Source organism: Anthonomus grandis, chromosome 2 (genome assembly GCF_022605725.1).
Source record: "Anthonomus grandis grandis chromosome 2, icAntGran1.3, whole genome shotgun sequence".
NCBI classification, from domain to species: Eukaryota; Metazoa; Arthropoda; class Insecta; order Coleoptera; family Curculionidae; genus Anthonomus; species Anthonomus grandis.
The window spans coordinates 39,486,729-39,510,667 of NC_065547.1; the positions used below are offsets into that span (position 1 = coordinate 39,486,729).

General features: G+C 30.0%; 1 protein-coding gene and 1 long non-coding RNA gene across 2 annotated transcripts; one reads left to right on the plus strand and one right to left on the minus strand.

Annotated features, from left to right (window-relative positions):
• The first annotated feature begins 1,334 nt into the window (after window positions 1–1,334).
• Window positions 1,335–16,129, plus strand: LOC126750641 (uncharacterized). The gene is made up of 3 exons (XM_050460294.1): window positions 1,335–1,502; window positions 15,561–15,762; window positions 15,931–16,129. Exons 1-3 carry the CDS (start codon window positions 1,485–1,487, stop codon window positions 16,086–16,088), a joined length of 378 nt encoding a protein of 125 aa, XP_050316251.1. The 5' UTR covers window positions 1,335–1,484; the 3' UTR covers window positions 16,089–16,129.
• On the minus strand, window positions 15,843–19,774 carry LOC126750642 (uncharacterized). Its single transcript, XR_007665778.1, has 2 exons — window positions 19,601–19,774; window positions 15,843–16,075 (listed from the first exon to the last, which is right to left on the minus strand). It is a non-coding gene; the product is annotated as an uncharacterized LOC126750642 (long non-coding RNA).
• Window positions 19,775–23,939: the final 4,165 nt, after the last annotated feature.

Consider the following 23,939-nt stretch of genomic DNA (forward strand, 5'->3'; position numbering starts at 1 on the left):
AGGAATAAGATCTGTCTACCACTCTCTTAAATTTTTTTGAACTTTCTACGGGAAATCTCAGCTATTCCTCTAGTTTCTAATACTCTTTCTTAACTTTTTGTATTAATCCTGTTTGTCTATTTTTACAATACTTATAATTGGTTGGTAAATCGTATTATTAGGATTTTGTGTGCATTTTTTTGTTTTCTACAATTGCTTTCAGTTAACTTATTATCCTCCAACTATTGTTTTCTTTACTAGAAAATTTTGACAGTCATTGTATACTTGAATTGTTGAGCCTCCATGAAGTTTTTTACCTTTATTATAATTTGTAACTAGTAATACTTCTATTTCTTGTTTAGAAAATTTTAAAAAAATACGACTCAAGACTTTCTAAATTGTTTTTTTATTAATATAATGTAAGAAACCATTCCCGTTGTTTTAATATCCAGAGTTTATTATTACACTCGAGTATCCCATTAAACCAGTAATGTCGTTTCTTATGTTGTTAGAGATTCTTCCTATGAGTTTGTTTTTGGGATTAAATGTCTTCACAAAATTGATTATCGATTTTAAATAAAATCGATAATTGAACCTAAAACACAGTGCAATATTTTTATTGCCTTTTAACACTTATATTACAATAATAAAATTATGTGTCGGTTAAATCAATTCTCTAAAATTAAATTTTGTGTTGTAGTGTAACAAATCCAATTGACTTGTCTATTTTTTTGTGTTTTCCAATAATTTAAAAAAAAATGTTTTTTATTCCAGGGATTGGACAAAGTTTCTTGGAATTGTTTATTTGTTATGAAATTTTATTTTGATCAGCTTCTCTTATCATGATCAATATTAATTAAAGATGATTATATAAGCAGCACAGTCATCATAAAATTCCTCGACATTGCCTTCTTCAGTAGTATGTACCCAATTATTCTTCAACAATAGTAAAAAGATCAATTAGTTGTTCGAAGGACCACAAACACAATGATTAGAAAAAATCATATTGTTTAAAATTGAGTAACATACAAAGGTGTTAAACCACAAAAACGATATCTTTTGTTTATTCTGCAACCGATAGACCACACCAAGGTTCCCGATTACACAAACAAAATTAACATCTAAAAAATTCATTCAGCAGCTTCTTCATGTCCATTGCGGGTTTACCTATATGAAACTTCATCATCTTCTGTTTATTTAAATCGTTAAAAAAATCCTATTTATCTTCTATTTATAATCATTCGGCGTTCCGCAATGTTAAACAAAGCGCGCGGAATCAAAAATTATATACCCGTTAGCGAAAATCCCCAAGATGGGTCATCTTCCTTATGACGTAATTTTTTTCCATCGTTGTCTTGTCCTTCGTGTAAGGAGGTGCGGTGTCGGTTAATATAAGAATCAGAATATCCTGGTTGTAGAGTTCAGTACCGGCGAGAATAGCGAGTAAATTAAAATCGGATGGGCATTACTTTTTTGAATTATTTAGTGAAGTTTTTGTGAGAATCATGGCGAGTTTTAAATGCGTAAGTTTTGAGAATTTTTATATAATTCTTAAATTATTCTTATATTCAATAAGCTAAGAATCTTTCACCGATTTAAAAATTATAGTAATTTTAAATGCAAGTCTTATTTTGGCTTTGGACTCTTAAAATTCAACTAATAAATCAAAGAACTTTGTATATTTAGAAACTTTTTTAAATTATTACTTACTTCTATACTTTATTTATTATTATCATCTTTTATTTTAATTATTTTCATTAGTCTTGCGACACCACGAAGAAGTTAATAAACATTATTAGAAAGTTTTGTGATTTTCAATTTATTCAGCTTAGTTCTATGACCAATCATAAAAATATATATATTTTCTTATTATATTTACCTAATTTAAAAAATAAGTTTACATTAATATATCCTATTAAGAGGAATTAATAGATTTATTATGAGGTATTTATTTCATTTAGAAAATATTTTATATTAATATTGATAACCAATTTTTGAAAATTCAATAATCATTTACTTTTTTGATAAATTGTATCTAAGAGTTGATTCACAAGTCTTCGAAAACAAAAGGTTTCAAGTCTATTAAGTTTTTTAGCATTTAAGAAATGTTTAACATCATAATTGAATGAGGAGCATGAATAAATAAAATTTAATATTCTATCCTAATCAAATTTTAACCTTAACTTTACATCAAACCTTAACCTTATTAAATTATATGCGGGAAAATATATTATGAAACCCTTTTTATGTTTTTAATAATACATACCTTTTTAAAACATTTCGGTTTCAACAACAATATGAGATATATAGAGAGATTGTGTTTTTTTTTGACTCCTTTTGAGGTATAACAAGGGTATTCTAAATAAAAAGACCGTCTGCAATCAACCAGTAATGAAATATTTACGTATGGAAGTCATAAAGAGGTTTAATTCAGGTTTTTTTAATAAGAAAAAAATTTCAATCATGTGTACTGAAAATTAAATATTTGTGGGTTTTGTATTTTTGTATTTGTTGCTATATAATCCTGACTTATCTGTGTATATTGAATTAACTTGCATAAAGTTGGAAAAAAATTTTAATTTTCTTTAATCCCTGTATATTTAAAACTCTCATTAATTGGGTTTTCTTACATTATTTATTTAGCTCCTTCGTTATTTCTGATGTTCGAAAACCTTAATAGTGTAATTTATTTTTATATCCTCTTCAGTCCCAAGGAATTGTTTTACTTTTTTTTTTGTGAAACTTTTAATAAAATAGGTTTATTAGGATTAAAAAAAAACAAAAAAAAATTAAAAAAAAATTACTACAGAAAAAAAGGTAACGGCAGCGCATATAGGAATTTTTCTTATTAACACTGCATATTGGTAGATGTTCATTACCAGTGGTTCTGATATCTCTTGGTGGCATCTCCGACTTCTTGCATTTTTTAGCAGGTTGACTTGTTTCTTCATCTAATGAAGAAGTTGGATCTTGAAAACCTTTTGCTTGTGCCCCAAGGGCAAGAGATTTCCCGATATACAGTTTGAATTCAAGTAAATCCATGATAGAGTTTTTTCTATCTCCACGAGCGAAGCAGTCTTGGCGGTATTCAACCCACGAGTTTGTAATTGCCGAGTCCACAAAATGCCAGAAAACTCTTACCGGCCATTTTTTTGTTCGTATACAAATGCGATAGTAAGATATTAGTCACAAATGTCCACTCCTCCTATAGAATGGTTGTAACTAGTGACAGAGTTTGGACATGAAACAAGAAGGTACTTATTATTTTTCTTGTCCCATCGGAGTACTTCTGTTACTGGCGCAGAGCCTGAAGACGTTGATGCCATTGTTACTGATCTATTGTCCATCCATTTCAGAATGGTCATTTTTTTGTCTTCTCGCACAAACTCATCAAAGGAACCACGACCATTCGAGAGGAGCTCTTTATCATTTTTTATTTTGCTCCTAAGATCTCGCGGAATTCTGTTGTTCATAATTGTCCCTGTTCCCAAAATTCCTTTTGTTAGTAAATGATCCAGTACAAAACGATCAAAATAAATTATGTGCCCTGGCGACAAATCTTCTCAAAACTTCTTTACAACCGATCCACCTATTCCCAAATTTTGATCGGGAGCCATCTGGCCAAGTTTTTGCACCTTGATAGATCATAAAATCTAAAACCAGTCCGGAAGGTGTAGCTAAAACAAAATTTTTGAGTCCTACTGGATTTGCCTTGTTAAACGTACTGTCGGAGAGCAGTACTGCCTATGAAGGGGATCATCTGCTCGACGATGCTCACTTCTTTACTCCTTGGTAAAGTAATACACTTTTTACGAATCGCATCGATGATAGGTTGAACTTTCCATAGCCGATTTGACTGCTTTACCTCATTTGAAACACTAAGATTGTTAACAACATGTAGAAAATTTCTTAATTTAAAAATACGGTCTCTAGGTAGCTGAGTAATGCAAGATATTTCAATTCCCTTTATAAAATACAACCGCAACCTTGAAAGTCCAAAAATGCCCATTAAAATATGTATTCCAGTTGGCTGTTGACTTTAGTGGTTTTTTTCATTTGCTTGCATGGCACGAATATTACTTTGTTCTGATAAATTTTCCGAAAAATAATCTGGAAAGTCATGATGATCTTGTAACTGCCATTCCGGATCAAGGTAGACATCTTCTCGACTTTCAAAAACATTTCTTTTCCATTTTACTTCTGCGGTTTTATTTTTTGTTTGCTCCTTGAGAACCTGCTCTCTTATTCTGGATAAGGAAACATTATCGTCATCAGACTCCTCTTCAATGGTATCAGAAACCGAATCTGCCGGCGCCGGCTCGTCGTCTTCATTATCATTTGCCTCAGTTGATTCACTGTTTTCGGCGGTGATTTCCTCATCATCATCGCTCAAGTAGAAGTCACTGCTATTTAGAATCTCTTCAAGATCTTTATCCGTCAGTGGTTGCATACCACCTTAAAAAAAAGACGAAATAATAACAACAATAAAATTTAAAATTTTTGGGTTAAAAGTAAAAACTTGAACCAAATACAGTCTTGACGTCCAAAATACTGCACAAAATCAAAAGCCGAACACTCTGTAGAGCGACGTTACATTTTCTGTACGTATATTTGTTGATTTACTAAATAGCAGTCAATTTATTTGATTTTAATCAGTATCTTATCAAAAGAAGCGAAAATAATGCAAATATTACCTAGTTTCTAATACGACGCCATGATTTACAAGACAACACCTGTTCCGTCAAAACAAAACTGTATGCACGTCCAGTCCGCTGCACGGCGGGCTCCAAATCACGTTAAGTCGTCGTGAGCCCGTACTAATATAATTTGAAAAATGTACAGCGGGCTGGTCGTGTGGACTAAAGAGGTTATATAATTATATCTTGGATCCTTTTTTACGTAAACTTTCATTACCACTTTTGAATTAATTTGATTATTTATTATAACAACTTTTGTTTAGAAAATTAAGAAAAGTCAAAAGCTTTATTAATGTTTTCATCTCATTTAAAAAAAATTACATCAATATTTTTCTCAATGTTTATAAATAAATTACTCACTTGAACAATTGAAAAAAATATACTATTGGTAAAAGTTGCTAGAATTAATTATTTCTAAATAAAAAAAAATTACATGTTGCTGCATACACAAGGTGATCAAAAGTAGCGTGGAACTTTTTTAATTTTTTCTTATATTAGTCGCATCCTATGTATTTTAAATAATTTGTTTAAAAAATGTAATTATAAATTTGTTTTATATAAGTTTTTTAAAATTCCTAAATTTTATTTTAAATTTTTTAGTAAATATACTATTTTAATAAAACATAGATATTACTTTTGTATATTTTAATTTTAATTTTATTTATTTCAATTTGTCTTTCCAAATATACAAATCTACAAATTGATAAGAAAAACAAATTGTAAATAATCTAATTTAAAAATAGTTTAGTTTTTACTTTTGCCTCGAGTTTAATATACACTCGCCGGCACAAAATTCCGCCACCCTGAAATATTGGCCAAGTTTGATGTTTTATAAATTTTTTATTTTTTATCAGATTCTCACGATTTTGTCATCAGTTTTTAGATACATTTTTTGTGATTTTTTAAAATCATTTTGTAAAGTAGTATTTTTCGATTAGGCTATATTATACAGGAGTAAAACAAACTGTTGTTTTTTCTCGTAATTTCAAAAGACCCTGTAGGAAAATTATGGTGGATAATTCTGTTTACATACTGTTCCTTGTAATCTTTGATATATTCTAAACATTTCGATTTTTGATTCATTCCATTATCTCATTTCTGCTGCGAGCTGCAAATTTTTTATTAAAACGCTGATTTGAAGCCTTAGTTTTATTTTACAAGTCCTAGACTGTAAATCTATAATAAAATCTGTATCAAAAAATCCAGATTTTCTTTTATTTATATTTTTTTTTATTTTTAACCCAGTATGCACAGAAAGTCTACAAATTAACAAGACATACAACGAAAAATTTTAGTATTTAAAATATGTACTTAATATTACAATATGTCATAAACAAATATACGACACAAATTTCTTTACCTTCTTATGTCTGTAACTATGTAAATTATTATTATATTGTACATTACCAAGCTTCATAATTATTTACAATTTATTGTAAGAATTTTATGTTTTCAAAGTCTTTACCACAGCTACCTACCTACCTACACCCAAATGAATAATTTCAATAAAATTTATTTTATTCAGTAAACTTTTGACTATGTATTTTTCCGAAAATCGATAAGAAATAATAACATTTTTGACAACATATTTGAAAGAAAAAGTCAATATTTCCTCCAACTTGATTGTTGCCTGGCAACCGAAAATAACAGTAAGGAAATATTCATTTCTGTACTGTAAGGAAATGTTATTTCCATACAGTAAACTTTAGAACATAAATGCGAACAGGTTTTTCCTAAACAATTTTATTTTTAAAACTTTCAGCACAAACAAGGTTAACATTATATTTTAAAAATATTACTTATTATTTGTTATATTTACTGTTATTTGACAATTAGTACAAGTATTGAAAACTGGAAGAACTTGGGAACTAATAGCATTCTTTTGTTGAATATTTTCCAAACTAATAATTTTATTTGTATGACAATAACTAATATTGGGCGTTACTGCAGTATTAGAAATATTAGATTTACTTTCTTCATTTTTTTCTGCTGTGAAAATTTTATTTGCCACTTCTTCCTTATTAGTAAGAGACTCTTCTATATATCCTTCAGCGACGTTTGTTGATTTCCATCCACCCAGTCTCTTTAAACTAGTAATATCTCCACCAGAATCAACAAGCATTGTGGCAGAAAACCGACGAAAACAGTGGCCGGTATATTCTTTTGAGTTTGGCAAATTCAAATAACTGGCCACTAATTTAGGCATATTTCTAAATTGGTGAATTCCTACTACTTGTCTACAACCTTTTTCATTTTGGTACTTAAAAAAAACCGAGTGGTATTCATGTCTCTTGGTCTTAAAGAGACATACTTGCGGTATAGATTTAAGTACATTTCGTTTACTATAAATGATCTTGATGTATTGGTTTTTGAATCCGGTATGGTAACTAAAAGTTTAGATAGTAGGTCTTGTATATCTTGTACGGTCATTTTAACCAGCTCGTCCATTCTGCAAGCTCCGGAAATTCCAAATATTACAGCTACCTACAAAAATAAATAAGCATGTAAAGAATCCAAATATAATTTGAAGTTTTGTAAGTTACCTTAATCATTAAATATTCCTTATCTGGAGCTTCCTGAATAAATGTGTTTATTTCTTCTTTAGTTAAAATCTTGGATTTTTTTGGCTTATAGGCAATGCTTGCCGTTTCAGGAATGTCCGAAGTTTTGAATATTTAGATATATCCACATCATGTCTAATTGCAAGGGTTGCCTTCAGCATTGAATAATTGGCCCATAAAGTTGAAGATTTCATCTTGGAACCAAGCTCCAAGAAGTATGCCATTACAACATTTTCCGAGAAAGAAGTTACATTTTTATTCGTACGGTAGTCCATCAAGCGGTTGTATGCATAGTTATACTTCTTTCTAGATTTTACCGGTAACAATTCCAATGATGCAGCATTCACTGCCTCCGTGAGTTCTGGGGGGGTTCCAGAAATGGAACAGTCATCATCACACTTACTTACATCACTCTTACACTCTTACTTACTTACAAATAAACTTTTCACTCGTCAAGTTTGACAATTTAAAATTATGTACTTCGTTTCCGTAGTTACGAAACAATGTTTCATGGGTTCTTTTATTTAAGGGAAAAATAATAATGTTGATTTGAAATTTTTAACATGATTAGTAATAATTTACCGTAATTTTAATGATTCCCGATTTTCGGAAAAATAGTATGTAGACCTCGTAGGAAAAGCCACATTCCCGGACTCCGTAATTTTTACGATCGCCCGGAAATGTTAAGCTTTTCTTACTAGGTATACAATATACTATGATTGACTTAATACAAAATGGAAAATTATGTCATAAATTAATTTTTTTATTTATTTAGTCACTTATGAAAAAAAACCAATATTATTAGGATAAAGAATGTTTCTTTAAAATTGCGTACAGAGATCTCGAAAACTTTAAAAAGACTTTAAAAGAGTTCACAAATAAGTTTAAATAGACAAAGAATTGGTATTGTGAGTAATAGATCCTTAAAAAAACTGATATAAAATTATTCCTATTAATAACGATGGCTTCCAACGTACATCAGAAGAATTATTTCAATTGCCCCTTAAAAAATTAAACCCTATAATATAGTTAGTACATGGAGTGAAAATTGAAATAAAATTATATGTCTATTATAAATTGAAATTCCTTATCAGTTTTCTATAAAGCTCTTTCTTTTAAAGGAATAACCCTTACGAAGGCATGCAATATTATTTTAAAAAATGCAATAAATCAGTTTTTTAATATTTGCATTTAAAAAAATTATTTTTAATTAATACTCACTAGAGTATTAATTTCGTGAGTACTATAGTTCTTTGGTTGTTTAAACTTTTTTGTATCTTCTATAGTTTCCGATATGCTTGTAGTAAACATTAACAATCTTCTTCTATATATCTTCAGGAAAATTAAAACACAGTTTTAGTTCAATTGAAAGGAATAATGAAATAATTATTATCCTTTTTTAAAAATTGTCACTATTAAGTAAATTTTACAAATTTTTGCAAAATTTCAAAAAAAATTATTAAAAAATTGCCCTCTCCAAAAAAAAAATATTAAAAAATCACTTACGTAATTATTTTATTTATTTTTTTAATTTAAATAAATAAAACAATATTCTTTCGATTAAATCGCTACTATTAACCAATATTTGAAATTTTATTTTCATAAATCACAAAATTTTGTATCTTTATTTGAGAGAATGAAAAGTCGGAAGAAGATTAAAACTCAGTTTGATGCTGAGAACGAAATAAAGAGTTTTGGGTAGTGGTAAAACTATTTTCAAATTTGCCTAAAACAAATAGACGAGAGGATTTTTTCTGAAATCTTAATATTTGGAAACTGATAAGATGTAGTTGCATATGATATGAAAGCTTTGAGAATTTGCGTTTTCTAAATTCTACTTCCAGACTCATATATCTCATTTTCAAATATCGTTTTTTCGTAGCTCTTAAAATCAAAAAAGTTAGTTGAATTTATTCGGTCTAATTTTTATTTATTTATTTATGACCAAAAGAGAAACAAAAAATATTAGAACACACTAGGAGTTGTATGTCCCGTAAGTTTGATTCATTGTTGAAAAACCAACTCAAATGACTATTTTAATCTGCTATGATAAATTTGAACCAACTAACATATATGGCGAAAAAAGCAGCCATGAAAATTATTAAAAAAAAGATTTATAGAGATTACTTTTAATAAAATTGCTCCGGAAATATGTGATTTTTTTTTTGAAACTAGATTGCAATAAATTATATTTTATCCCCAATTTTTAGGGGCAATATAACGCGATTAACATTAAGGCTTTAAATACAAAAGAAAAAAAAAATTATTAATAATAAAAAATAATAAGAAACTACGTTTTCCTAAATCAAATCTGACAAAACAATTTAAAATTTCCTTTTCTCTTATTTAATTAGCGCTAGAAAGCAAAAATTAAGTCAACAATAAAAAAGTAATAATTGCATTTTATTTCTAATTAAGATGTAATAATATAATTTATAAGCACGACACTGTTATAAAACACAACATTTTATTATTATTGGAATTTTAAAGCCATGCAATTACATCACACATATTTTGTTTACCACAATTATTCAGCAGTTATAAGCTTTTCTGAGATTTTCTTTCAAGTAGAATTATATAAAAAAAACACTTCATCACAAAATGCTAAATCATGTAATTATCACTTACATTGGCTGTTTGCCCATAAACACAAAAAAATTCCATATGTCTCGTTCATAAAATAAAACTCTTAACGTGTTAACAATTTATCAGAATAATGACCATTGTCATGGTCTCAAGGTGATTGGAGTAGAGTACCATTAAGTACCCATTCATGATAGAGATTTTATATTTTTTACGTCATTTATACACACATGGGTTTTTTTAGTTAATTTTATATAATTTTGTGGGTTTTTTTATTTATTTATTTAATAAGAATGATTGTTGGGTTAAACAGGATTTACTTGTGAAAATATAAAGATTTAAAAATAAGATTATCCGGAGGTTTTTTATAACAAACATATATCTTTAAGTTGATATTAAATAAATTGTAATTGGAAAACTTTATTGTTCAGCCCTTGAATAAGGTTGCAGGGTATTTATTTAAAAAAGTGGTAATTCTTTTCTAGAAAAAATAAACAAAAAAATTTAAAGTAAAAAGTTGCCTAGGATAAAGAAATAATGATGATTATATGACTACAGAATATAATGAAATAAAAAAACCGCTTCATCAAAAAGTGCTAAATCATTTAATTATTACTTGTATGGTACTGCCCACCTCAACATACAAAAAAGAAAACTACTTTTTTTTATGAGTAAACATTTTAAGTGTTAACAATTTATCAACATGATGACCATTAATGTTGTCTCAAGGTTATGGAAGTCTAGTACCATCAAGATACCCATTCTTCGCAGAGATTTTGTTTTACGTATGTATTACACGTATGGGTTTTTTTACGTCGTTTATTTATATAGAATAAATATTGTATTTAATCAGATTTGTTTATTAAACTTTAAAACTGCTTATTGGGTTAAATAGGATTTTTTACAAAAACTGTTTTTCTAGATAAATCGGTTCAGGAAATTTTGATCATTTTAACGGTTCACTCAATAATAAATGTACTACTACTAGAATAATCTTACTTTTCCGACTAATTTACCCAAGAAATCTCTTGCTAAACCATCTAGAATATTAAGACAGCATTTAATATTTTTCTTAAGATTTTTTAATGTACCTAGTGGATTACTTTTATGTTGAATTTATAAAATTATTTATATTTTTTGCACAGTTATAACAACTGCTTACAAATATTGATAGCGATTTAGATAATAATAGAGTTTATTTTTAAAATAGCTATGTTATATTGTATAAGCGAATCTGTTAATAATGTAAATTTAAGAAAATTCTAATAAAATATTAAATATGCAAGAATAACAAATACATTTTTGATATTTCATGATATTTCTTATCTTCGTTTCTGTTTTCATCGTTTTTTTGAAACTACACATAAATGAATAAATTTAATAGTATTCAATTTAGTACAACAAAAATGTCCTTACCATTTGGCATAGGTATAAGGTGAGTGTATTGTTATTAGAACATTTTAATTTATACGTTATTAAAATATTGTTTATTATAAATTTAATTGAAGGAACAATGGGCATTTTTTTGCATATAGGTCTGACGAGCCTGATTATCCAATCCCGCCCCACTGGTTATTAAAGACCAATTAATTTTCTCCTTCTTCCTCTTGCTTATGCACTCCTGAGCAGTCGCCTCTCCAACTTCCTTCCATGTCTCTATAACCAATTTTTACCCAGCCACTAGCCTAAAAGCCAATAGCTAGCCTAAAAATCAATGAGCTGCTCTGGTCTAAGGAACTGTATGTTACTTAGCAAACTGTAATTATTTCCCAGATTCTCATTATCAGTCCCCATCCTGTACGCAGTCCTCAACATCTCGAATTTTCTCGAAAACTCGATAGGTTCATCAGAGCCAATGGCATAAATCACATGTCATAACAATTGCACTCGATGTGAGAAGAGGTTTAATGATAAATGAATCGATTCCATAAAGTTCTAAGGGCATACCCACGTACATGATGAGTATACATTGTCATTATTGATAATGTATAGTGGTTCCAATGTGTAGTGGCATTAATATAATCTATTCTGAAATTTCTCTGCAACTTTTTGGAAAAAGAAACTGAATTGAGTTGAAAAAACACGTTTGAAAAACAGATACATTTTTAATGAAAGATATCCGGGAATGAATTTAAATCATAAATACGCCCTAGAATTATTAACTACGATTGATAGATCTATTGCAGACAAGAAAGAAAAAATTTACCAAAAACAGCACAATTAGACGTTTTAATCACCATTATTGCAAATACAAATCACCTCATTTCGTATAGTGAGTACACGTAAAGTGGAGAGTCTCATGAAACTGTACGGGTCTTCAAATTAAATAAGCTGCATCCTAAGTCCAGTTTTTCATGATGATAATGACATGAAGGAAATAAAATTGCTTATGAATCCAGGAACTCTGTAAGTCTAATTCAAGACGTGGATACTTAGCCAGGTGTTTTTTGAAATGCTAAGGGATTATTGGGCTTATATTCATTAACGAAATACTAACTGGCAAGCTTGATTAAGATTTGTCTGAAATTTAATTTTGGTTGCAAGAAAAGGGGCTTTTAAGTTGACTTGGTTTATACCGATTTTTTTAAAGCCTTTGACCAGGTCTATTATCTTTCTTTCATGATAAAATAAGTCTGTTATCTGATATCTGTTTGGAAACTACAACAACAATTAGAAATGGATAGTATACATCTAAATATGTGAAATCATTGTTTGGAGTATCCCAGAGCTCTTACTATGGTTCTGCGTTATTTTTTAAATTTTTGTTACATTTGATTATTAGATTAAGATATAGTAAAGCATTGAGATTTGCATATGATGTAAGGTTTTTATGGAAATTGGGACCGTGTCGGATTCTCTTTGCCATCACAACAATTGGAATTATTTTTTTAATTGGTGTGTGGAGAATGAAATTAGTGTGATATAAACAAGTGTTACAAAATTATATTTATATGGCAAAGAGACCCTACTAACTTTATATACGAAATTAACAGACGATTCCAAAATCGGTATTTTTGATCTTGGATTAATTATAAATTCTAGAATTACATTCTCCAGTTACAATAATCAAATTGCATCTAGAGCTATAAAGGTACTTGCCTTTATTCATAGATCGCACATTTTTAAGATTCCATATTGTTCTCTTGTCTGACCCATTCTGAAATACTGATTTTTTAGCTGGTCCTCTTCATCTGGTTGTGTGCAAAAGATTTAGGAGAGAGTCCAGAAAAATGATTGATCGCGTTTAAATCTCGTTATCAAAGGGAGGAATATAAATATAAATGGATTAGAAGAAGTTTAGATTTATACTCTTTGAAAGGAAGGAAAGTTGTGATTAGAGAATATTGAATCACATTAAAGAAGCAAGCAGAAAATAAACGGGAAATTTAATCGCCATCTTATGTTGGTATTTTTCTAGCCTCTAAATTTAAGTATAAAATTAGAACTTTTTTTCAAGGCGATAAATAATAAAAAATAAAAATAAAAGATTTTGTAAAACTAAACTGATAAATATGAAAAATGTAAAAAAATAGGTTGGTATTTGTTCACATTGTATGTGTTTCTGAGTGTTCTTAATTCAATTTATTTCAAATTAAATTCAATAATAAGAAAAAAAATTAAACGCCATTCTAATAACAACATAAGTTAGTGATTTGCTTTAGCTCAATGTGAATAGAATAGGAAGTTTCTTGGTGTATTCTTGGATAAGGGCTTAACATGGGAAGAACATCTAATTAATCTGTCAAAAAAATTATTACAACAACTTTTGCTCTTTAGAAACCTTGTTCAGGTAACTTCTAGAGAAACCCTTTTAACAGCTTACCACAGCAATTTCCATTCCCATTTAACGGATGCCAGTCTGTCGTGGGGTTATTTCTGCCATATGAAAAAAGCTTTTGAACCAGAAAGAAAATGCATACGCATCATGTCTGGTCTTGGCTATAGGAATGAATGTCGAAATTCTTTTAAATCTTTAAAAATAATGATTCTACCCTGTGTGTACATTATGCAGTGTCTGTGGCACATCAAGCAAAATTTGAACCTAATAATGACTCTACCCTGTGTGTACATTATGCAGTGTCTGTTGCACATCAAGCAAAATCTGAACCTAATTTGTATAATTCTCTTTTTTTCCTTTCCTTTTCTTTTTTTTTCCTTCCTGGTTATTTATTTATTCATTTATGCAATCTACAGACATAAAGTCCATTAAATGCTTACAATTGGTCCTTAATGGCTAATAAGCACAATAAGTAAGCACTACATATTACAAAATTTAAAAAAATAAATTCTCCGCCCCCCAGATAACACATTAGGTAACTTAAAAAAAAAAAAAAAAAAAAACTTAAAAATATTCTACATTAGATATATTTTTTTTATATTTCCCAAATGGTTCATAAAATATGTCAAAATGAAATAGTAGGTTGGCGGCATTGGACATTCGAAAAATTGGCTACTCTTTACCTAAATTGGTATTTGTTTTTTTTATATAAAAAGTTCCTAAATCGCTATTATTATGAATATTTACCGTTAACAGCAGTTTTTCGCGAAGAAATTAGAAAAACCTTTTTTTTTCATTTGGGAAGTATATTGAATCAAATTTTAATTTGTCTTAGTTCTTTTAATGTGTTTTGAAAGTGTATTTTAATTGAATTTTATCTCTAATAATACTTAAATTTAAAATCGATTTAAATTTTAAACTTTTGTTATTTCTATTTTATATTTTTATATGTATATGTACAAATACTATGTAGAAACTTTTTTTTTAAATATTTAATCCCTAATTTCTAAGTTTCATTACAAATTTTATTTGCCTTGTAAAAGTACTTGTTTTTATATTATTACTAATAAACTATTTAATCTAATCTAATTTAATAACTCTTGATAATGTGATGTCTCTAGATTTGAACTCATTTAGAGCTTTTACTCATATATTAATTAGCATAATTATTGCCTTTTTTATTTGGAATATTTTACGCGACTTTTCAAATTTAAGCATTCCGAAGTAGACAAGATTAATCAATCGTCCAAGCTTTAGAGCTAGGAAAAACTAACTTTATCAATAAAAACTACTCTTAAAATGAGTGACAAAGTCACATTCTTATTTTCTTGACATGTATCATTATCAAAATTGCGGTGTTTTAAAATTGTCATATGACTACTTTCAATATGCCGCCATTTTATTTTTGGATTCGAGTGTAGCAATCTAGAACCATAAGAATCATACTTTACATATGTATAGCAAAACCTCATCATCTAGAGGTAGTAAACAAACCAGAAGGAGTCACAATTAACAAAAAAGTATAATGTTCTGCCGAAACGTTCTAACTGAAATTCAAAATAAATTACTCTTTGTCAAATTCGTCGTTACGTTTTTTTAAGTCAACAAATTAAATGTGGTTTCGTTTAAATAAGATCTAATAATTTTATGGTTTTTTTTATACATTTATTATTTTTTACGCCACGATACTACATTTTGAAGCTAAACGTGTTGAATATAACAACACTTCCCAAAAGATTAAAAAAATTTTTTTTCAGATTTTCCTGTTCTTCACATAATCAAAATACATGTTGTCTTCAATGTCACACTGATTTAAACATATTAATATAACACCATTTTCAAAATCAATAGTACATACAAAATGTTCCGATCTTATTACATAACAAACCTAAACAAACTTATGAGAAAACATTATTTATTGAACAAACAAAACATCCTTTGACCTCTTTAAATTTCTTTCAGGTGTTAACGTTACTACTTCTGGTAGTGGCATTATCCCATGCAACGCCTACATTTAAAAAGAAGTTCTTTGGAGGCGGTTATGGTGGAGGCTATGGAGGCGGTTATGGTGGAGGGTACGGTGGAGGATATTACCAACGACCTGCTACGGTGCTTGTTGTGAAAAAGGTGTATAGTGGCGGTTATGGAGGAGGATATCATCCAGGTTAGTAGAAAAAGCAAAATTTGATTTTATTTGGTATTGGTTTCCATATTTTATAGCTGCTAAAATTAAAAAATAACAAATCTGCATAAAAAATGTTTAATCAAAATCAAAAAATTATTTAAATATTTAATTGTGTCAAAACTTATTTTATATATTGTTTTCTTTTAGGATATAGTGGAGGTCACTACGGAGGAGGTGGCTATGGAGGAGGAGGCGGCTATGGAGGTGGATTCGGAGGTGGTGGCGGTGGTGGCGGCGGAGGCGGTGGTGGTTTTGGAGGCGGTTTCGGTTTTGGAGGTGGTTTCGGAGGAGGCTACGGAAAGTAATTTAATTTTTTTTTTGTAAATACATGATTTTGTAAGAAAAATTGCATTTTTTTTATAACTTTGACTAGAACAAAGACCTATAATATAATAATAGGTTTATGCCGCAGCTAGTAAACCGATATTAAATGAAGACCTGTGAGCAATAGTTAGCTTTTGAAAAAGTCGCTTTTTGGATTCGAGTGTTTAAAATAAATCATTCGATTTAAAAACTATTTAACAATATAATATACAGAGTGTTAAAGTTTCAATGTTATTTTCATTAGTTTAATAAGTTTGCGGCTTATGAGGGCGAGATATTCGAATTCAATGGTCAATTTTGTGTGAACATAGAAGGCGTTGTCAGTGATACGATGATAAAAACGTGTACAACTTTTTTGTGCTTCAATATATATGAGTTTGTCATGAAAATCTCAGCTTTTCAATTATTATTACTTTAAAAAGTTATACATTTGTCCAGACATAATTGAGTCTTTAAGTTTTTATGCGGCTTAAATAAAAAAATTATGTTTTTTTACGATTTTCATTTTTTTCTCGAATGTCTCTGGAAAAAATACAAATCTCAAAGTTTTTTTGTTATTAAGAAGTAAATTATTCAAAAAGATTTACAAGCTATCTATAAGCAGTGCTAATCGAAACTAACAAAAATTATAAGAAAACACCACTTCTTGGTGCCGAACACCACACGTTATTGATGGCGATACATGTTTGCAAATAGAAGGCATCCTAATTTCAAAACTTTCAAAAATCTGTACGAAATCAGATAATTTGGAGAAAATGGTTCTTTTACTTCTTCACGAAAATTAAGAGGGCTACAAAAAATTATCACACCCGAGCAAGAAGAAATAATACTAGTTCGTTTTGCTGAAAATCTGAAAACTAGTACGAGACATGTGATTCACCACACCACAGTTCCTAAATCAACAACTCGAATATTTTCTAAAAAAACTGCATCCTTACCACTTTACTCTTATTCAAAGTTTGCCACTATCCGACCTACAAAGGAGACTTGAATTTATTCGGTTCTGTCACAACTAGCAAACTGCAGATTCATTTTTCTTAAATATGATTTTATTCAATGATAAAGCGACTTTTACCAGAAAAGGAGTTTTCAATTTCAGAAATAATCAGCATGCAGCACTTCCAGCATGAATTCAAAATAAATGTTTGGTGTGCAGTATTGGTATTTAATTTCTGGGCTCAATAAAGTTACCACCGAATTAAAAACGGTAAACTCTATTTAGATTATTCTAACCACTGCTATATCGTTCGTTTAAACCAAATGCGTTAGCCGCCGTGCAGCCCTGATTTCAACCTCCTTGAGTTTGCAATATGAGAATACATGAAATCAGTTGTTTATCAAGACACAATCAATACTCGGAAAGAGCTATGGGAAAAAAATTCGAACTTATTTTGAGACAACAGCACATTCTTTAATATTTTAATAAACGGGTAGCTAAGGGTATTGAAGGTAACGAAGACCACTTTGAGCCTTTGCTGTAAGAGAAAAAAAATTAAATTTTCATTGCTGTTGATATTACCCTTTTGTCTTTTTTGCATATTCTTCTATGTATTGATTGATATTATAATAAATAATATTATTTATTTTATAATAAATTATTGTATTTAACAAATAAATTAAAATATTATGTCTTTACAAAACACATAACTATGCTGGACACCTTATTTGAATACTTTTCATTAATTGAACAAAATAAAAAATTGAAGCATTGGAAATTTAAAATTCAATTATCTCAAAAACGGTTCCTCTGAGCTACTCGACAAAGTTATACCTTTCTTAAGTTTTATTGATGGAAATTTTAAGATTTTTATGATAAATTCATGTACACTAAGGCACAAAGAAGTTAGACACGTTTTTATCTAAGCGGAGTGTCGCCGAGAGCGGCCTCTAGGATTCACACATGAATTAATATTGAATTCGAATTTCTCGACACGAAAAACTCTCTACTGCCTATTTTGTGTTGATTCTTTTTATATAAATTATTAAGAAATAATGAAAATAAAATTAAAACTTTAAGATTTTGTATCCCGGCTACTTTTAATTTTCGGACTAGACAAATTTAGTCAAATCGTAATATTTTCAGTCAAAGAATATGCTGTTGCTATATGTCCACTAAGTTACGGGACACCCTGAATAGTGAATCCGTTAAAATAACGTATTGTAAAGATATTGTAAATACCGAGAAACCAGTTGATAGACCGTCATTCAGGAAAGAGAAGTGACATACCGCACGATATCTAGAATGTTGGCGAAAATAGTCTGAAATATAGTTCAGCTGATATATAAGGAGCCGTAAGTTCAGTTCATTCAATTAAACTTCGGAATATTGGCGCGAGATTTAAATAGTCGTACATAAATCCAGTAAAAATAAATATTTCTAGTAGTAGTGAGTGATCGTGCTTTCGTAGTGATGTGTGTAAATAAATTAGTCGACTATTTTCGATTGTTTAAATTCACACTTGCGAAAAACGCTACAGTATATTGTGAGAAAACTATTAATAATATTCTAATTACAAATAATGTCTATCGGTCAACGGTACCATGTGGTATTTTGGTTAGCGAGTGTTGGTAAGTTTGTGTCAAAAAGTTTACCAATTAGCGTATAAAGAAAGGTCAGTAAAAAAAATGCGCCAAAAAGAAATTCTAGATTAAACTTGTGAAAGTATCGATGTTGTGCCAAATATGCCTTAGTAAAATATTGCTCATAATTAGGATACAGGGTGTTAAAATGTAGGTTTCGAATCTGTTTTTTCTCTATATCTCAAGTTGTTATTGAGATATCTGAATAGATATATATCAATAGATAAGAAATATACATTTATTCTATTTTTTAACATAAGGTCAATAATACCATATTCAGGTAATACCATATTCACACGTGTTTCATGCCATAATTTTCTTACTAGTAAGTAGTATTGTTTTTTTTTAGTAAAGTAACTAATAGAATGATAATTTTTAAGAAAAAAAGTGTACTACATTTATTTCGATATTTTCAATAATTAATACTCTGTTGCATAGTCAAAAAAATACACTAAATGGATAATATATAATGAAGAAGATTGTGGAAAACACCACTTTAATAAAGGCCAAAATGGGCATTCACTTTCAAGCGTTTTCTTAACCTTTTCATCAAATAGTCCCTTACTTGGAATAAAGTTCCTTGTTCATTACTTATATCATTGATGGAATCATGAATTTTACCTAATAGTTACTTTCGTATAAGGATTTCTCCTGTATAAACTAAGAATTTAATATAACCCAGAAGAAAAAACCAAATGATTAAAATCCGAGCTATGCGGAGGCCATAAAAATGTGCTGCCATGACCAAACCATCTGTGAGGCAATCATTTATCTAAAGCATTGCGAACTGCAACCGAATAATGCGGTGGCGCTCCATCGTACATATACCACATGTTTGGTCATAAATTTAAAGGAACATCATTATCCAGTAGATTCGGCAAATCATTTTGTAAAAACTGTTAATACTGGTTACCTTGCGGGTAACTCAAAGGGTCCAATAATCAAATCACCAACCATTGGTCTATTAATAAAATGACTCCACACCAGATATTAATAGAAAATTCCTGCTGAAAATGGTGTTCTCTGGTTAAGTGAAGGTTTTCCAATTACCACGTATGATTATTTTGGCAACTAAGCACACCTCGACTGATGAAGGTCTCTTTATTTATAAAAAGGATTTCATAATTAAATGTGAGACTGTGATTGTGATTTTGAAGCAAATATGGACAAAAGGAAGCGCGCCTGATGAGTCTTTGAAAAATACTTCGATTCAGGTGCCTTCTATTTGGATATTGTTACCGGTATGGTCTTGATGCTCTACGACTGTCAAAATTTACTTCAATTTAGATGCAAATTATATCTCCCAGTTCACTATTACTACTAACGTTATAAGACTTGAAAATTAGTAAGTATCAAAGGTAATGTCAATATGCCGGACATTAGCTTAATGATTGTTAAGTATCCATGACTACTTTAATTTGTAATCCGTAGTATCCGTGTCTGTATCTGTCATCTTATTTATATGTCTATGTGTCCTTGAATTTTGAAGAGTCAGCAGCGGCAGTGTTTTGTGATTTATCCAAGGCATTTGATTGTTGCCTGTAACACAATGCCTGGAATCCTATATATCAAATCGTGCTCACAGGCTTACAGTATCTGGGTGTTTGTATGATTCCTAGATCTCATAAGGCCGGTCGCACATTAGATACGAATTTGTATCGTACGTAAACGTACGATGCTAGTCGTACGAATTAAGTGCGCACACTGAATACGTTTTTCTCCGTCAAATAAGATAGGGGATAAGCAGTGTTTCGGTGACATTGTATTCATTAAACCCTCTTACTTTTTATTTGTTTTGTTTGGAATTTGTAACCTTCAAGATAATTCTCTTCTAATTCGGAGACTGCGGAGACGTCGTCACTATCGAAGAACCGAGTGGATGCGTGAAATATATTTGAAAAGAGAGGAATTTGGTGAATTTCATCATATTATGAAAGACTTATCTAATGACCAATTACTGTATCATGGTTATACACGTACATATGAAGAAAGAAACTTTTGAATATATTCTGAACATTATCAGACCTAATGTGACTAAATACAGTAACTTTTGCGACACAATATCACCTGAAGAACGATTGATTGTAACTTTGAGGTAAGGAAGTAGAATATAGTTCTTTTATTCATACTTCTTTATTCAAAACATAACTTACATATTATATTAATTACTGGTGTTTGGATTAAATTGCATACTGAGGGAGAGCACCTGTTGAGAATTGTGGACAAATATATTCTTGCGATAGTCCTTGTGCTGAATTATTTTGTGACATACTGAGATCAACTTTAAACTGGGTCGAGTCACTAGATTGATCAAGCACTACCATAGGAGGTACAGCATTTTGTTCGTCTATAAGAACTTGTTGCAATTTTGATCTTACCATAATTTGCGAAGATTTGGGATATCTTTTAAAAACGGCAGAAGGCTCATTAGAAATTGGGCATCAGGATGATTTGCAGTCTCTTGAAGGCACTTTAACTTTTCCTCTTCAATTTGTAATAGTCTTGAATCGATTTCATCTGCCTGACGTATTTTAATTTTTTTTCTAATTGGAGATTTAAAAGTTCTTTGGAATTTGTTCGCTACTCGGTTCCGAAGATTGACCGGGGGACGGCGAAAGCATATAACTGCTACTTGTATTTGAACTATCTTCTCCATCCGAACTGTTGCAAGTGTCTGGCATGCTACTTTTAAGCTCCCTTTTACACATTGTACTTCGAAGAAATAGCAGAAGCTGAAAATATGGCCATTTGGAATCGGGATCTGAAGTACTTGCTTGGCCAGATTTTTTGTTGCTGACTTTTTTGAGCTCCTTCTCAAAAGTATCTCGTAGACCTCGCCATTTCTTTTTTAGCTTATCAACTGAAAAATAAAATAAAATTTGTCTTTTATTACAGGTACCTAGTGACAGATTCATCTTTCAAGACTCTTGGATATTCATTTAGAATTTCAGACAATACTGTTAGTTGTATTGTACATGAAACTTGTAACGTTATTTGGGAAAATCTTTCCGAAATTCATATAAAGTTTCCATCAAATGAAAACATGGTTAATATATCTAATGATTTTTGGACAAAATAGAGGTTTCCTAATTGTTCTGGGAGCATTGACGGTAAACGTATACGGATAAACGCGCCAGCGCACTCTGGCAGCATGTTTCGTAATTATAAATCACTTTTCTCAATTGTATTGCAAGCTGTTGTAGATGCAAACTTCAGATTTATTACTATAGATGTGGGAGCCTATGGCAAAGAGAGTGACGGTGGAATATTCAAATCTCATTCAAATCTCTCAAGACAATTGGAAAATGGTGCTCTCAATGCAAGCCAGGAAAAAGTATTACCAGGCACTAACATAACTTTGCCTCACTTCTTAGTTGGTGATGAAGCTTACCCGTTAAAGACATATCTCATGCGTCCCTATCCCCAAAGAAATTTGGGACCGTAAGAAGAAATATTTAACAAACGCTTAACAAATGCAAGGCAAGTTGTTGAGTGTGCCTTTGGTATTCTGAGCAGCAAATGGAGATTATTATTAAAAGTAATTGAAGTAAATCCCGATCGTGCTGATGTCATAATAAAATGTATGTGTTTACTTCATAACGTTATAATCGATAAGGAACGTTTTTATGATTTGCCTATGGAAACACCACTGCCACAAAATAAAATTAAAAACAGATTTATGACTGCAGGAGAGAATAGAACCACAACGAGAGCCCACAACATCAGGGATGCACTTAAAAATTATTAGAGTAAACTTCGTACGAAAACGCGTGCAGTGTGCGACCGGCCTAAGTGTTGTTGAGTGTTATGGGATCACTATTATTTTTGCTGTAGATAAATTATTTAGGCTAATTGAGACTGCAGGGCAAAGTGATGTAGTTTGTGGATGACACTACCATATTATTGAATCATAAGTATTCTGATTACATTAAAGCTTAGGTTTTGAAGAATTAATGTTTTATCGGGGTGATATGCTTCAAATTTCGTACGTATCAGGCAAATAGTAGATTTTAAAAAGTTCAAGGGCAAGTTAAAATTACTGTTATTACCTTTTAACCTAACGTCATTTTCCTATTTTGGAATACACTTTATTTTATTCTATTACTGTTTAATTTATTTCCTGTAATTTCTGTTTTTGGTAGCAGATCTTTTTATTTTTAAGTCTCTTCTGGTATTTTTTGAAGCGTTTTTAAAACATTTTATAATGTATTGGTTTTTCTGTAAATTTGTAATTTTTGTTAATACAGTACATTTTTTTTCTTCATGAGCGATATTTTACTAAGGCCTATTTGGCTCGATATTTTCATGAGTTTAACCCAAAAATGCTTTATGGCCCATTTATTGCTGACCTGTATATTTAGCAGCGTTTTTAAGAACTTACAATTCGAAAACAAAAAGATCAGTTTGTTGTGGAGTCAGATCAATAACAGATCAACATAGATGCAGAAAGACTTAATCAACTATTCTCTGCAGATATATGACATCATGTTGATATCAGATAATATTCAAGATTAATGCTAGAAAAGCTAGACAACGAAGCAAACAAAAGTACAGTTTATGACAAATCTGGTACTAAGTGACCTTAGAACATTGAAAGGCAGTGCCATGGAACTATATATGGGCCCTTTGTTTGCTTTCAACATCTCTGATGCAATGATGCCAAATGCTTATGTAGAAATGGCGAATTTGTCACTTATTGACAGGCGCAAAACAATACTATTCCTCTTTAATAAAATATGAAGCGTTTTTTTCATAAAATATGATAAGATGTATAAAGAAGCCAACATTCAAATTTAAATAAATGTAGATAACGTATATTAGAGAAAAAACGAAACAACATCGCAACACCGCTCAAACGCATTGTTGATTGCACCGACACAAGTAATCTTTACCAGTGACGTCGTCAAAAAATATTTACATAATAAATATTTATTATTAATAGATGATGCTTTAAATTATAAATAATATTACCGTTTATTAACTGCTTATGTATTTTTTAACGTACTTCATTAGAGTAAAGGTATTTATCTAATAAAAAGCATTTTTATGTAAACTAAATATTTTGTAATTATTACAGATTTCTTAATAAAGTTTTATTATTCTACGTTTATGACGACGGTTGTCCCTTGATATGATGTTATGACAATATCGATATTTACTTGTAAAAAGATTGGCTTAAATCGCCTTTTTCCCATGGTGCGAAACAAACAGCACAAGTTTTTACTAGCGTAACAGTTCACAAAAATACTGAA

Bases quoted from the DNA above. Each gene is read 5' to 3' on its own strand.
- LOC126750641 (XM_050460294.1), top strand. The intron at 15,763-15,930 runs GTTAGTAGAAAA...GTTTTCTTTTAG, and splicing joins TGGAGGAGGATATCATCCAG to GATATAGTGGAGGTCACTAC.